General features: G+C 39.9%; 2 protein-coding genes across 2 annotated transcripts; one reads left to right on the forward strand and one right to left on the reverse strand.

Annotated features, from left to right (window-relative positions):
* Window positions 1-205: 205 nt before the first annotated feature.
* LOC104731755 (putative ADP-ribosylation factor GTPase-activating protein AGD8) lies at window positions 206-2,636 on the reverse strand. Its single transcript, XM_010451234.2, has 7 exons — window positions 2,280-2,636; window positions 2,024-2,142; window positions 1,380-1,794; window positions 1,127-1,282; window positions 935-1,051; window positions 652-846; window positions 206-547 (listed from the first exon to the last, which is right to left on the reverse strand). Exons 1-7 carry the CDS (start codon window positions 2,346-2,348, stop codon window positions 413-415), a joined length of 1,206 nt encoding a protein of 401 aa, XP_010449536.2. The 5' UTR covers window positions 2,349-2,636; the 3' UTR covers window positions 206-412.
* A 4,248-nt stretch (window positions 2,637-6,884) lies between these two features.
* Window positions 6,885-7,731, forward strand: LOC147930530 (uncharacterized). The gene is made up of 2 exons (XM_087476916.1): window positions 6,885-7,152; window positions 7,364-7,731. The coding sequence occupies exons 1-2, from the start codon at window positions 6,885-6,887 to the stop codon at window positions 7,729-7,731; spliced, it is 636 nt and encodes a 211-aa protein (XP_087333042.1).
* Window positions 7,732-16,772: the final 9,041 nt, after the last annotated feature.

Consider the following 16,772-nt stretch of genomic DNA (forward strand, 5'->3'; position numbering starts at 1 on the left):
ATATACTAAACTTTCTCTACTCAAAACAAACATGTATTGACAAGGTTGATACTTGAGAGCGAGCTCATCTTCTAGAATGTAGAATCAAGTCACATCGAAGATTTGTTAATTATTATCTTTATGCAAGTGATCGTGTCAGCATCATTTGGTTAATTACAGACAGGTTCTTGATAATATAGTAGTAGGCTTAGTTACGCGACTTTGCTTTTTCTAACACATTTCTGGTTCTCGGTTGAAATTATGGTAAACGAAATAGCTCACACAACATCTTGTAAACTCTTTTATGTTTGTGCATATTCAAAATATTTCCCTTTATTAAATGCAAACGTTTTTACAAGAAGAGTGAACCTCGCCGTAGATACCATCTTTGCTTCTTCATTCCCTTCTCTTCTGACAGTAAACGCTTAATCTGCTATGCAAGAATAGAATCAGGTTCCACTTCCGTCCCATATAGTTCATCCATTAAGGCCCACATATCCTGTTCGGTACTCCTAAGTATGTCTCCATATATGGGGAGAAAATAGATGTGGCATGGCATCACTGTGATCTGTTAGAAACAACCACACAAATACTATGTTTATCAGAACAATCAGGGTTAATTAAAAGATCTAAGAAACCAGATGAAGAGAGATGAATGTGGTAAAAACTTACTTGGTCACACACTTTGTGGACCCAGTCCCGACGGGTGGCAATAGGGATGCCATCAGCATCTTGTGCATGCAATTTCTGCTTTAACTCTGTCACTTCCTTTCGGAGGCCACAAACATCAGCTCCAAGTATTCCCCCAACGAGCTTATCCTTGATTTTGCCCACTTTGCTCAGTGATAACCACATGTCTTTATTCACCTGCCAGCATATGAAATCAAAGAGAGATCACAGGGATATCTAAAAAAGTGTTTGTCATGATAATATGGATGGAGGACAATCTACTTACCTCAAGGGTAGTTTTTGATGGAAGATTATCGGATATATTCTCATCTCCAAAGAACTGAGCAGAAGAAATGGACTTTGCGTTTGAGAACTTCTTTCTTGCTTCAACCGATTCTTCAACCTAGTAATCAAATTAGTTATAGCAGATGACCGAAACTGTTTTGGAGTGTAAAACTAAAACACAAGGCTTACTTACTTGAACAAATAAAGAGCTGGAACTTGATGAAGGCTTTGGTGGAGCAACATGGCTAGGAACTTGTGCATCAGCACCACTTTGTCCTTGAGATCGCAAGTGGACGTTAAAAGAAGAAGCAGGAATAACTTTGTCCGGTTTCTGGTCGTAGAGATTCCCCTGTGGGAACATTTTACCACAAAAAAAAAAAAAGGAAAAATTATAATTTTTAATCTGAACAAGAGAAGAGAAACGTTAACGCAACTAAGAGACTTACCTTAGTAGTAAGCTTCTGTGCACCAAGACCACCAGTTTTTCCTGCCCGTCTAGCACCAATAGTTCTAAGTTTCTTAGACGTACTTGGCACATATGGAGTAGAAGAAGTGGCACTGGTAATTTCGTGTTTAGGAGGAGGTAGCTCTTCCTTGACAGCACAAGAAGAAACCTCATTAGAAGCTTTCGGAACTACAGGAGATGATGGTAGGGCAGCATCAATTTCTTCTGCAGTGACTTTATCAACTCCTGTAGCAAGAATCTGCCTATACAAAGCAGCCGCTCTTGACGTGTACTTAGCCTCTATTTTGCCATCGTCCGTCCATCCATGTTGCTTGAAGAACACCTGAGCGCGGTTGTTGCCACCAAACATCATTGCCCTGAGCTGTTCAGGGCTCCATGAGTCTAAATTCGTTGACCTATACCAAACCGAGAAAAAAATAGAAATACACAGTAGTATTTTAGTGTTTGACAAGTTTCAAAACATTCTCTACTCAAATGGATCGGTAACTTGAATTAGTCTTTAATTTCGATAAAACGAATCCGGTGGTGGTAAAGGAAAAGTCTACACTAACAGAACAACAACAAGTAGCCTCAAAAACAGAAGCAGAATTGGATTTGGATTTAAAGATTAATCCTTTAGTTTACCTGACGAAGCTGATATGAACACCGAGGCTCCGATGAATGGCTGAACAATCGATGCAGAGGAAAATCCCGTATGTAACCGATGCCCATGTTGGATTCTTCGCATTACAATCAAAGCATACCTACGAAATTGGCAATTAAAACGAAAACGAACATTTTTCAAATCGAAGATCTAACTGCCCCGCGCAATACGACTCTCAAAAAACGCATAATGAAAAAACCCAGAAAATCAATTACAAAAACGAGAAACAATTCTTACCTTGTTCTCAGATTTTGCTTGCAATTTTCTGAAAACTATAGTTTTGTCGGTAAAATTGTGAGAAGCCATCGTAGACGAAATTTAGGGTTTGTTTTGTCAGAGACGAGAGAAACAAAGTATTGATCGATGACAAATCAGGAATTGGTGTTTGAGATATTTTTACTCTTCGTTCCGTTCGTTGTTGATTCGTTCTTCTATCGGTAAAGCTTTTCTCTTTTTTTTTTTTTTTTTGTTTGTCTTGATCGAGGATAACACATTATATATTATAAATAAAAGTAATTTAGACGATAATTCTACCGGCGGTTTTTAATTATCTTTATCCTTTTCTTATTAATTAAAACTAAATTATGATCCCCTACCGATATTATTGCACACAACTCACTTTTAACCAGAAATTTGTAAAAAAAAATTTGTTTTTGTTTTTGTTTTTTTCTTTTTTTAATATATTAAATCATGCTGAATTAGTCAATCTCTGATCTAGGTCTCTAAACATAAAAACAATACCTGAATATCCATTCCAGAATCCGACTCGAAAAACCGAATATGGATTGGATACGGCTTTTCCTATAAAACTCTATTAGATTATATTTTCTAATATCCATCAGTTCGGGTTATGATCAGGTATTATCCGATATCCGTTTGGGTACCCATCAAACCTAAACATATAAACATATTTATAATATTTAGCATTAATATAATTCAATTACCCAAAATTATAATTATAATTTTGAATATTTCAATTAGTTTTATGCCTAAATTAAAAAAAAAAAAAAATCAAAATATCTAAGATAATTTATTACATAAGTTAAGATTTAGCTAAATTTGTTTAAATTTAATTAATTTTATCTATTTTTTTTGGGTACCCGGTAGTTTGGGTACTATTCGGGTTCTGAAATTTGTAACCCAAACCAAACTAAACCCATATATTAAAAAATATTCAATGAGTTCTATTTTTCTAAACCCGTTTATCCGAACCCAAACAGGTTACCCGAATGCCCAACCATAGACTCAACTTTCTCGTGTTTAATTGGATCCGAGAGTTCAGCAGGACTTAAGAAATGAAGAAAAAAATTCAACATGATCAAGTTTAGGTGTTTTTTTTTTTTTTCTTTTCTTTTTCTATAAAGTTGCATATTATAAAATTGTGTTTACCCGAATATTTGTATCATTTGAAATATATATATCTCGGTTGTAAATGGGTTTTCAGAGTGAAACATATATATCTGTTTAAATTGTTTTCATTTTTTTTTACATGACTCAAAATAATTTAAAATTTTAATCTCAATGGTTTTTACCGCTCTCTAAATTATTCTCAAACATTCATTTTCCATAAAGTAAAGAAATTCCTCAAATTCTTAATTTAACTAAAGATTTTTGGAAATGACGAATCTAATTAATGATTTTTAGTTAATTTTAAATACAAAATTTTAATGAAATGTAACACCCGTGAACCCGAATCTCGGGTTTTTTTTTTTTTCTTTGAATTTTATAATCAAAAAAATTTTAATTCTGTTTTTAGATTTTGCTTTTTCTAAATATAAATATATATATATATATATATTTTTAATGTAAGATCATAAGAAGACGTTGTATACAAAGTTTAGAGGGATTTTATTGGTTCGTAAATTTGAAGGAATTTGGAAATCCATAGAAAAATCATGTATTATTGAAGGGAGAGTTACTATAATATTACATAAAAGCTTACTTATTACAAAAGTAGCACACAATTGTTGGTAATTACTAGAATAAACTCTGTACCCATACTATCCCTGAAACTAGTATTGAGAAAAAACGTAATTACGGCTAATGCCATTAGTGGAAAATAAAAAACATTGGGAAATGGGAGAAAGTCTACCGGTTCTTTGATGGTACATTTTTCTGGTACATAAAGCTGGTAGATATAGTTTGTATAGTAAGGTGACCGATTGAAGGTGTACGTCAGATATTATTGGTACAATTAGTTGTAGTGTTGGTACATTTATCGGTTAACGTAGATCAAATCGATAGATATATGATTTCGTTAGATTAAGTTGGTAGAGGAATTGCCCTTGATGATAGACTTATGTTTTTAGTGGGTATATCGATAGACGTAAAAGGGTGGGAAGATATTTATGGTATGCTAATGGCCTATTGCGACAGATTTATGCTACAGCTTTTGCCCGTTACAGATATTTTTGGTATACATTGTTTGTTTTTTGAAATAGTTTTCGTAGTGTATTGGTAGATTTCTAGTCTGTGGTAGATTTAGTAGGCATTTTTGACAGCTGTAAAGTCTTACCAGAAAAATACGAATTTGTTTGAGCTGGCAACGACAGTCTAGCATTGCGATAGACTTATTGGGGGATCTATATAACTCACTTTTTATAGGTTTTTAATTTAGAAATCAGATGTTGAGATGAAAATATATAATAGTTGAGTAAAAACCCTACAAGTGAAACCAAAAAAATAGACATAAGTCGTGAAAAAATAAAGTGAGGCAGGGGAAATTAGGGTTTTCAGTCGTATGTTAGAGGTAGAAGACGAGGATATTCTGGTAATTTCGGATTCATTAAACCTCAAATCGAACGTGTACGTACATATGAACGCATACGTACATAACGTAATTGAGATTAGTGTATATACATAACGTTCTTTTGCTTAGTGTACGTCCATAAATCCGTTTTAGTGAATGATATTATTGTAATTTTGTAGTCATCTTCAACATATCTTCTTCTGCAACCCTAGCTAATATTGTCGTTGTTGTTCACCGGAAATGGAACAAGTAAGAGATGTTACTAGAAAAAGTAAGAAATGTTACTAGAACAACCTATGTAATTCGTAATAGTTTATTGATTTATTATATTTCCGAGAGATAATGAATAATAACCACACAAAATTACATTTTAACTATAGAGGGTAATATTTAGATAACATAAATATATAATACTCAGTTCAACTAGGTACAACTAAATATATATTTAGATTTGCATTTATATTTAAAATATGAAAATGATAATTAAGGTTTATAAGAATTTCTTTACATATTGAACTATTAAATAACCATGTTTAATCAACAATACAAGAATTTCTTTACATATTGTAGATGTGTAAGCTGACTTTCCTTCTCAGATAACTAGTTACAGACCAACAATTTCTAGAAAAGAAAAAAAAACATCACTACTCCAATATAACAAAGCTTCTCACAAAGCTAAATCGAAAAAGATTAGCCAAGATGATCATAATGTCTCTACTATATACAGTAAAGCTTTTCTCTTTTTTTTTTTTTTTGTTTGTCTTGATCGAGGATAACACATTATATATTATAAATAAAAGTAATTTAGACGATAATTCTACGGGCGGTTTTTAATTATCTTTATCCTTTTCTTATTAATTAAAACTAAATTATGATCCCCTACCGATATTATTGCACACAACTCACTTTTAACCAGAAATTTGTAAAAAAAAATTTGTTTTTGTTTTTGTTTTTTTTTAATGTATTAAATCATGCTGAATTAGTCAATCTCCGTTCTAGGTCTCTGAACATAAAAACAATACCTGAATATCCATTCCAGAATCCGACTCGAAAAACCGAATATGGATTGGATACGGCTTTTCCTATAAAACTCTATTGGATTATATTTTCTAATATCTATCAGGTCGGGTTATGATCAGGTATTATCCGATATCCGTTTGGGTACCCATCAAACCTAAACATATAAACATATTTATAATATTTAGCATTAATATAATTCAATTACCCAAAATTATGATTATAATTTTGAATATTTTAATTAGTTTTATACCTAAATTAAAAAAACAAAAAAAAAAATTAAAATATCTAAGATAATTTGTTACATAAGTTAAGATTTAGTTAAATTTGTTTAAATTTAATTAATTTTATCTATTTTTTTTTGGGTATCCGGTAGTTTGGGTACTATTCGGGTTCTGAAATTTGTAACCCAAACCAAACTAAACCCATATATTAAAAAATATTCAATGAGTTCTATTTTTCTAAACCCGTTTATCCGAACCCGATTGGATATACCCGAACCCAAACAGGTTACCCGAATGCCCAACCATAGATTCAACTTTGTCGTGTTTAATTGGATCCGAGAGTTCAGCAGGACTTAAGAAATGAAGAAAAAAATTCAACATGATCAAGTTTAGGTGTTTTTTTTTTCTTCTTTTCTTTTTCTATAAAGTTGCATATTATAAAATTGTGTTTACCCGAATATTTGTATCATTTGAAATATATATATCTCGGTTGTAAATGGGTTTTCAGAGTGAAACATATATATCTGTTTAAATTGTTTTCATTTTTTTTACATGACTCAAAATAATTTAAAATTTTAATCTCAATGGTTTTTACCGCTCTCTAAATTATTCTCAAACATTCATTTTCCATAAAGTAAAGAAATTCCTCAAATTCTTAATTTAACTAAAGATTTTTGGAAATGACGAATCTAATTAATGATTTTTAGTTAATTTTAAATACAAAATTTTAATGAAATGTAACACCCGTGAACCCGAATCTCGGGTTTTTTTTTTATTTTCTTTGAATTTTATAATCAAAAAAATTTTAATTCTGTCTCGGTCTCCGCTCCATACCCCTTCATGCGGTGGTCAATGGACGCTATTGGACCTCTCGAGCAGTCGGGAAAGCGACGTGTTACTAACCTATTGGTTGTAAAGGATTACTTTACTAAATGGATCGAGGCCGAGTCCTACCAATCTATTAAGGGGGAGCACGTGAAGGATTTCCTCTGGAAAAACGTTGTATGCCGACATGAAATCTCCTACGAAATTGTAACCGATAACAGAACGAACCTGGTGTCCTCCGCGGTTCAAAAGTTTTGCGATGACTGGGATATACGGCTAACCCCATCTACCCCTGGTATCCCCAATGAAACGGGCAGGCCGAGGCTGCCAACAAATTGATCTTACACAGCCTCAAGCGCCGTTTGACCGCCGCAAAGTCCGGTTGGGACGCTCAGCTCTCCAGGGTCCTTTGGGCCACCTGGACTATGCCACGTGGTAGCACGGGCGAAACCGCCTTCTCCTAGCCTACGGAATCGAAGCCGTAATACCGGCAAAAATTTCCGTAGGCAGTATCCGCCGAGTTGTTTCCCCCGAAAATGAGGAGGCGAACAACGAAACATTACGCGATAACCTCGCCATCATCAATGAGAAAAGAGAACAAGCCTACGTGCGAGTTCAAAACTACCAGAATGCCATTGCCTGCTTCTATAACTCAAAGATCCGGCCTCGACGTTTCGTCGTTGGAGATCGAGTGCTCCGCAAGGTGTTTGATCACAGAAAGGAGAAGAATGCTGGGAAAATAGGGACCCAGTGGGAAGGACCCTTCTGTATCACCGAAATTGTTCGCGATGGCGTATATCGCCTCGAAGACGAGAGCAACGGAAAAGCCGAGCTCCAGCCTTGGAATGTCATGAACCTCAAGAAATACTTCTAATAAGTATTGATAATAACCGAACTACGATTTGGCTTGATCCCTTTACGGGGTACGTAGGCAGCTCGATCCCCCGAGTGCAGCCACCTCTCTAAAGTAATTTTCTTCGCGTCTATAATCGTTCCATCCCAATATAATGGAAGCTTTCCACCACGGCCAGATTCGCTCGCTAGCGTTGCTTCAACAGCAATAACTCTCGCCAATCGCAAGACTAAATCAGACAGTTAAACAACTCAACAAACAAAGAACGAGAAGGCCCTCGGGCATCACATGCAACGATAAAAGTAACCTCGCTATCCAACTTAGGTCACTTCAAACTCCTCGAACACCTCCTCGCCAATAACGAATCTAACGCAACTTTAATAAAACGAACAGCGCCCAACTGCTCCACAACCTCACGCGGAAATAAATGCTATCCCGCTACCCAATTCAGAACGCTTCAGAACTCCCCGAAGTTCTCCACGCCCGAGCAACGAGCTCATGATGAGCTTTACAAAGCTAACATGAGGGACCCCCGGTAAACATTCCCAAGAATCTACCATCCGCACGTCCACCCAAGGTAAACTCATATCTGGTCGGATAGACAAAGAAAATAAAGTGATGATGAAACTTATGCGTTTTAAATCAATCCGAAAGTAAACAGAAAGAAAAAGAAGGATTTAAATGCCTTCCAAGGCAAATAATTCTAAAGTTCTGGATAAAAGCCCTCCCGGGCAAGTCGGAAAAAACGAAAGACGTAAGTGCCTTCCCAGGCAAGCAAGTCGAGTCTCGGATAAAAGCCCTCCAGGGCAAATAAAACAAAGTCCAGAAATAAGCAAAAAAAAAAAAAAGAGATCAAACGCAGATGGCGATCAGACGTCCCCTTCTCCCAATCCGACCTCCGGATCCACCGCCTCACCTGCGTTACTCCCATGTTCGTTCAAACTGCGCGGCACCCCGGTCCCTGCGTCAACCTCCATTGGAGCGATTGAGTCATCCAAAACCTGAGGAAGGTTGAGCTTGCCTAGCGAGAAGTCTGAAACCACGAGAGATTCGGACCGAACCATTAGCACCGCCTTCTGGGTCTCAAGGATCCTCAGCTCGTCTTCAACCATGGTCCTGCCTTCGCCGATCTGCTTGATTAGAAGGAGGTTGGATTCAATCTCGGCCAGGTCGCCATCAACTTCGGCCTTCTCCTTTTTCTTCTCCCATATGCTATTGATCGAGTCCAGAACCCCCCGGTAATCCTGAGCCAGCTTCACGTTCGCATCATGGACCGCCCTCTCTGTCGCCTCAGCGTGCAATCGTTCCGCCCCCACGGCCTTGTCCTTCAGCCATCTATTTTCCATTAAGAGAAGATCCGGATCCCCCGCAGCTTTGACCTAGGCAGCCTTGGCAGCAGCAAGCTCACCCTTGAGTGTCGCTAGTCTTCCCTGAGTAGCTCTCAGGGAAGTCACCTCCCGGTCAAGGGAATCGGCTCTACTGACAGCAATGGCCTCTTTCTCTTGAGCAGCCTTCAGGGCCGTCATCAGCTCGTGGATCACCCTGGTCGTGTTCTCGAGCTCGGCCGATTGGGGAACGTCTTTCACCCTTCGCTCATAAAGGGAAACCAGCTTGTCACTGGCAGCTGCGGCCTGCGAATGAATTCAAGACAAGACGGAGTTCTCCGGTTAAGGCACACAAAAAAAACATACAAATAACACGGGTGTGTGTAATAATGATCGAACATGTCAAAGCGGTGGAAGAGAATTACCTGTGTCAGGGACGCCATCGCCTCCACGTACGCTTCCCGTTCGACAAGGTCCTTAACCAACGGGACCTGGCACTTGGCGGTCTTCAGATGCCTGAAAAGGATGGCTATCACGAGATGATCTTCATACACCGGAGAGTCACGAGAATGAGCAAACTTCCAGTGGAAGGGACGGCTCGACGACGAGCCATTTCCAGAGACAACTGGTTCACCCGCTGCCTGGTCGACTCGGTTACCCGCAGGCCGGCTTCCCCAGCTTTCACGACTCTTGTCGTCACCGGTTCGGGGGACATCCGTGCGAGCTCTCTAATGGAGAGGGGCAGGTTCAGTGGATTGCGAGCTTACCAACATCACTTCCTGAGCAGGGTTAGAAGCCCCAGCAGGGGTCGCAAGGATCTGGTTCACCTCTTCACTGCCCGCTTGTGCGGGTTCAGGATGGATAGCCCGAAGGGCAGAGGCCAGCGCGGCATCCACGTCTCCTGCGCGAACTCGGCAGGAAGACTGGGTCTGCTCTCTCAGCTCGCGAAGCATCGATTTTCTGGCCATGGCAAACGAGGGAGTGGAAGTCGAAGAGGAGCTTAGCATGCGAGGTCGGATGGGAACGTCTGCTTCAGAACAAAAAAAATATAGTAAACAAAACGCAACGTCAGGATTCCGAAATAGCTTAGTGGCGTGTCGAACTAAAATGCATATATACGACCTAAAGTTTGTTCTGCTCAAAGAGTTGTCATACCTTGATGAGTAGGAGAGCGCCCGGATCTGTCACCCCTGGGTTGATTGCGGTCAGCCGGGATGTTCAAATTTTGAGAAGGAGCAACCAGAACGGGAGCGGGAGCGACTGGGTTGTTGAGTGCTGCAATAATGCGGGCTCGCGTGAACGAATTCCACTGGACTTCACCTCCTCCTAGCCTCTAGGTCAGTGTTTGTGTTGCAAGGGTGTTCGGGTGATCTCCGGAGTCTGAAAACAAAAAAGCAAATGTATAAGTGCAATGGCATAAACGATATAGTCGTAGTAACGACGAGATCCTACAAACGACCAAGAAGGGTCATCCTGACCAACACAAACAGCCGATTGGGAAGGGAGGCGGACGAAGTTGAAGTCCCCCACCGAGGCCGGGATAACTCGGAAGTAGAAGTACTTCTCTCTCCACCGTTTGTCTTTCCCGGGGAGCGCCCGAATTATCTCTCGTCATGATGGCGACACGTGTAGAACGTCTCGGGGAAGCCCAAATTGTGCTTGATGTGGTACAGTCGAAGGATATCTTCTACCCCGTGGTCAATCCCAATTTCGTGGCCTCGAACATAGAGGCCCATAACGTGCCTAACAAAGTTTGGGCACATCTGCGAAATCGCCATTCGAAGGCGTTGGAGGATCTGCAGAATAATCCTTGGGATTAGGAATACGAGTCCGCACCGCTCAAAGTACGTGGTGTACGCGCAGCAGTAGCCCGGAGGAACAGTTTCCGGAGTAAAGGGCTCCCCAGGAGACAGCATCATCTCCACGTTCGGAGGAACTCCGTGCTTCTGACGGAGGTCAGTCAGGTGCTTGACAGTGGTGATCGGCGGGAGGTGATTCCCCGAAAGTTCAAGTGGGGCCATAACAACAAGAATAGAAAGAAAGATAATCTTGGAATAAACTAGCCTAAAGCGGAAAAAGATAAACGTAGCAGAGAAGAGAAGAAAAGACAGTTAACGAGTCGTTTTTCAAAAATTCTCAAGCGGAGAGGAGAGAAGAAAGAATTACCTTGAAGTAGTGGATGAGTGTGCGGTTATGACGAGACGTGTGAATAGTGACTTATAAGTCATAATGGTTTCGGTTTTCGTAATCCCCTGGATCTAGCTTCTTTAATCTGGACCGTCCAAACCGTTCGTCTCAGCCGTCGGATCTTAGGAGAGAGAGAGTAATCATTACAAGGATCTCGGAGGTCGAGATTCAGTGTATTTCCTTGAGAAGGATCGTGAAACCGAAACGACGAAAGATTCTCAATATATTCGCCTTCTCAACCTCTAGATTTAGGTTAAAAAGGCTGGGGAGGCAATTGTTGGTGTTGGATTTCGCGGCTCGTGAAGGCCTAAAGGGAAAGCCCATTAGGAAACAGATGACAACTTAGTAAATGGATCCGGCACAGGCCTAGGAAGAGAGCTCGGCTGAGGGATGAAGTCAGTCCACGAATGAGGTCGGGAGGTCGAGGTCAAAGATGACGGACGAGATTGTAGGAGGAGATCCAGGAGGAGTTGGGTTGGGTTCTAGTTTAAATATTCGGCACTTGTAAACGAAAAAGGCATGTAACTTTTAACGATTTGATACAAAAAATCAATACAAAAAATCCAGTTCGTTGTTCTTCATTGTTCTTGTCGATTTGCACCGAAAGTCTGCCCAGATCTTATTTCTTAATTTCATATTTCTAGTTGTTGTTTCTGATATCAACAGAAACCAAAACGGATCTATGTTGTAGTCTTGTTTACCTCGGGTATATCAAATAGTGATCTCTCTATCCGCTTAAGCTCCATGGCAACATCGATCATCTTCGGTCTCTTCTCCAAACTTTTCTCGCAACATCTAAACGTTAGCTCAACAAACTTGTTGACCTGAGATCTTTCTGCCTCCTCAATGTCTCTTACTCCGACTTCAATATGGTCTCGGTAAACTCACCTTTCTCTTGTAAGCCTCTTACATAGTTACGGATATCAATGAAAGCGCACATCAGATCGAGGAGCCATACCATGTCTTTTAATCAGAAGAACCATCATAATTCATAAAGATTCCAAAGCTATAAACATCAACATACTCTGTGAGAAATCCAGGTGACCATCCTTAGACCCATTTCCCAGCATCTCAGGCTTTAACTGTCGAGTAATCCTTCTCTTAGCTTAATCTCTTTGGCCACCAAGATCATATTTGGCCTGTCTTCATTCCTCTCCTCACAGCATCTCAGTGCCAGCTCAAGAAACATTTTCATCTGACTACGCCTCATGTTGTTCAAAACATTAATCCCAAATTCAACACTTTCTCCCCTCTCCTGCAGATCCTTCACAAAACCAAGAATGATGGAGGAACGTCTGAAACAGGAGAAGCCGCATAAGGGAAGCTAACTCCTGAAAACTTATGCTTTGACATGCTCTGATGAGAAACAAACAAAAAAAGTATAGTGAGTGCACAATATAAGCAGAGAAAGAAAATGTGGATTTGATTTTGTTACCTCAGCGTTAAGCTCTTCTAGGACAGCTCCAGGGAGGCAGGGACATCATCAGGACAGAACACTTCAGGTGTAAAGTTGCAGAGTATTCTTTTTATTAAGGGAAGACTTATCGATGGGCATACCTATGCATTAGTCAAGAAAGATGTTATATGATCAAATATAGCTTAATAAAGAGTGATAGAGATATGAAAACAAACCTCTTCTCTAATGGATTGCTCCATTAACATATCTTTAGGAACCATAAGTAGATCGCTAAGTTTGTTTAGCAAACTGAATGATTTCTCGCTATCTATGGGATCATATTCTTCTACTGAATCTCTAGTGTTTATAGAGAAGGTTTCAGCGAGGCATCTTGACCAATTTCCAATCTAAAAAGCGAGAGATCACAACATTCAAGAACATTAGTACTTTCTCATGTTAAAGTGAATATAACGATCTGATTATGTTTCTTGATGTTGTACCGCGTTTTTAAGCTGAGCCCCAGATCCAAAACTTAAGTCTCCAGCAAGTATAGGCAGGACTTTAGAATCTAGGATAGGATCAGAGACAGGATCCGTGGGAATCTGATGCTCTGACTCACGCAGAATCTATATTAACATTTTTGAAGTACATTTTGGTTTATGTCCTTGAAGTTTATCTTATTTAATTTGTTTTTTTGGAACATTAACCCCTACAGATTTTCCTAAAATAACTTTTCATAAAAACTCAATTAATGAAACTATTTAAATCGACCTAATTTTGTTATGTTTATTTCCATAAAAATCTTGACAACATCTATACATTTCGATTTTTCTAAAAACAACTCTACGCATTAAATTGTTAATCCCATAAAAATCTCCAAACATATTTTAATAGATCTTTAGAGACTATATAAACTCTTAAATCTATATATACATCTATCTTAACATTTTTGAAATACAAATTGTGCTATCACTTTTTGTCTATTTCGGGTCGGGTTTTTACTTAAAATTATAACCGATTCAATTAATCGGATCCTCCCTAATATTGCCAAATATTTTCGGCCGGGTTTCACCAAAAAATTTTTATGGCATAAATTGTGTATTCAGATCCTCTTAGTCACACGAATCTTCTATTTTAGTTAAACTCTACTTATTTACATCCCTATAATATAACAACCAATTATAGTCGATTGTATTTTAGGAAATGTTTAATTTGAATTTAATAAACGATTACATATTTGCTAATATCTTATTAGATTGCTGATTAATATGCATTATTAAGATTTATACCAGATTTCTAAAATACTCATTCACCTTACGAAATTAAACCCCTAAATGATTGTTTTTTTTTTTTTTTTGGTAGGGGACCGGGAGTTAACCTCCCAGCTTATATTATTGAAATGTAAAACTCAAACTACAAACGTACAGCTCTAGGACACGCAGATCCCGTTACATCCTCTTGCAACAAAGTTTCAAGACACGATGGAGCATTATTGAAAGAATGAAAACCTAAAGGTAAATTAAAAGCATAGTTCGCCAACCCATCCGCAAGGCGGTTAGCTTCCCTATACGTGTGACACCCGGACTATCCAGTAACAAATGTACCAGGAACGACAGCGGATGACCATCTCCAATCCCTGCCTTAAGAAAACACACTACCATCTCTGAATCCACCTCCAATTCAACCCTCGCCACTCGCATTTCCCAAGCAATCACTAGCCCATAATAAACTCCCCAAAGCTCTGCCAGAGGAGCCGAGCATCAACCAATATTCAAAGCAAAACCCGCGCACCATACCCAATCTGCATTCCTGAGTACACCACCCGCAGTTGCTAAGCCAGGATTCCCATGAGACGCCCCATCGGTGTTGACCTTATACCACCCACCTTGCGGAGGTAACCACCGTATTAACACTTCATGCTTCTCAGGTCTCGGACCTTTCCTTACCGCATGAGCTGTAATCGACTCTTGTCCCGACAAACTCTATGCTCCCCAAAAACATCACTACATCGCCACTTCCACGCCCACCAAACCGCAATAGCAAATGTAGTAGACCATAACTGTTGTCCTGCACCTCCTGCTCCCCCTAGATTAGCATACAACCATTCCAACAAAGACAGCACAAAAAACAAACGCCGCTTACTCGGTGGAACAAGGCGTTCCCATAAACCTACCATCGCAGGGCAATCGCGGAGGACATGCATAATGGTCTCTAGTCCTCCTTGACAAACTTGACAAACTGCATTATCGCTCAAGTGGTGGCGCATTCTCTCGGTATTGGTCATGATCACCTGGCGTGAGACTAACCACAAAAAGGTCTTCACCCGCTCTGGTACAGTAACCCTCCACAAACGATCATAAAACAGCCCCATATTCTGCTCAGACACCTCCTCTCTCACTAACAGTTCATAAGCAGACTTAACTGTGAACTCACCATCTGCGGTTTCTCCCCATGATAATCTATCGCGAGGACCCGTTACACAATCTTAAACCACTGATGCCAGTTCCAGTCTCTGTGTATCTGATATATGGCAAGATATGATGCCACAACCAGCCGTACCCCTCCTGCCAGAAGTCACGGGCTGTCAACAATCTAAAATGATCCGGCAAAGCCTCAATAACAAGATCTTGCAGTGATGTTTTCGTTAACCATTTGTCTGTCCAAAACTTTATCTGTGGACCATCACCAACAACCCAACTGAGTCCCTTAACCACCACCTCACGCAACCCAACTCCCACACTCCTACAGGACCAAGTGCCTTTTACGTTCATCCAACTAAAATCCTGCAGGCTCCCAGCTTTATACTTAGCGCGTACAACAAGAGCCCATAAACTGGTTTGATCATGTAGAAGCCTCCATCCCACTTTCGCTACCATAGCCTTATTCATTTCAGCCGCTGTGCAAATCCCGAGACCCCCTTCTCTTTTTGGTCTACAAACCTGCTTCCAAGACACCAAATGAATCTTTCTTTTCTCCGGACTCGAACCCCACAAGAATTCCCGTGACATCTTATCTAACGTATCAAGGGTGGAGGTTGGTAACTTAATTGTACTCATTGTGTGAATAGGGATTGAAGATAACATCGCTTTTGTCAAGGTAAGTCTCCCCGCAAAGCTCAGTGTCCTACCCTTCCAGCCAGCCAATTTCGAGGATACCGGAGTAAGAACCTCTCCAAAAGTATCCTTATTTATTTGTTTTTGCAGCACTGGCATCTCCAAATATTTCCCCAAGTCTCTTGTCGACTTAATACCACTCTCATTGCTAATCAAACATCCCAACTCGCGAGACACATTCTCAGAAAAATAAATTTTGGACTTCTCCAAACTCACCTTTTGTCCTGATGCCAAACAGAACTGCTCTAGCACTTTCCTCACCACTCTAATTTGGGCGACAGATGCTTCAGCAAACAAAATCAGATCGTCTGCAAAACAAATATGAGAAAGCTTGGGTCCCCCAACAGACAGACTTATCGGTTTCCAAGCTTTTCTAGCCACTTCCTCCTCAACCAAGTGACATAACCTCTCCATACACAACACAAACAAATAGGGTGATAGGGGATCACCTTGTCGAAGTCCCCTAAGTGGCTTGAATGGCTTAGTCTGTTCACCATTCCACAATAGACTCATAGAAGGACCAGTGACGCACTGCATTATCCATTCCATCCACATATCCGATAACCCAGCAGCTCGTAAGGTCTCCTCAAGAAATTCCCATCTAATTCGATCATAAGCCTTCTCCAAGTCAAGTTTTAGGAGCATCCAACCCTTCCTCCCTTTCTTCCGTCTCATCGAGTGCACAGCCTCCTGCACTACCACAATGTTGTCTGTACTCAATCTGCCTGGGATAAAACTAGATTGAGCAGGACCAATTAATTTAGAGATAACACCCTTCAACCCACTCACCAACGTTTTAGTAATGGTCAACACATTACATAAACTAATTGGTCTAAATTGAGTAATCCTCTCCGCCTTCAACACCTTCGGTATTAGCACAACAAGTGCATCATTTGTCTCCGGTGGAAGTTGGCCTGAACTGAAGAATTCAAAAACAAACCGTAGCACTGAATCTCCCACCACATCCCAGCATTTCTGATAAAAAATAGGTTGGAAGCCGTCTGGACCTGGGGCTTTAAAACCACCCATACTACGCACTGC

Source organism: Camelina sativa, chromosome 12 (assembly GCF_030686135.1).
Source record: "Camelina sativa cultivar CO46 ecotype springtype chromosome 12, ASM3068613v1".
NCBI lineage: Eukaryota > Viridiplantae > Streptophyta > Magnoliopsida > Brassicales > Brassicaceae > Camelina > Camelina sativa.

What these genes read in the sequence shown, in the direction of transcription:
- LOC104731755 (XM_010451234.2), bottom strand. Translation starts at nt 2,348, where the DNA reads ATGGCTTCTCACAATTTTACCGACAAAACTATAGTTTTCAGAAAATTG. An exon ending in CACAGAAGCTTACTACTAAG is followed by an intron (nt 1,283 to 1,379) that starts GTAAGTCTCTTA and finishes ATGTTCCCACAG; the next exon opens with GGGAATCTCTACGACCAGAA. An exon ending in CCAGCTCTTTATTTGTTCAA is followed by an intron (nt 1,052 to 1,126) that starts GTAAGTAAGCCT and finishes TTTGATTACTAG; the next exon opens with GTTGAAGAATCGGTTGAAGC.
- LOC147930530 (XM_087476916.1), top strand. Translation starts at nt 6,885, where the DNA reads ATGGACGCTATTGGACCTCTCGAGCAGTCGGGAAAGCGACGTGTTACT. An exon ending in GCTAACCCCATCTACCCCTG is followed by an intron (nt 7,153 to 7,363) that starts GTATCCCCAATG and finishes AAATTTCCGTAG; the next exon opens with GCAGTATCCGCCGAGTTGTT.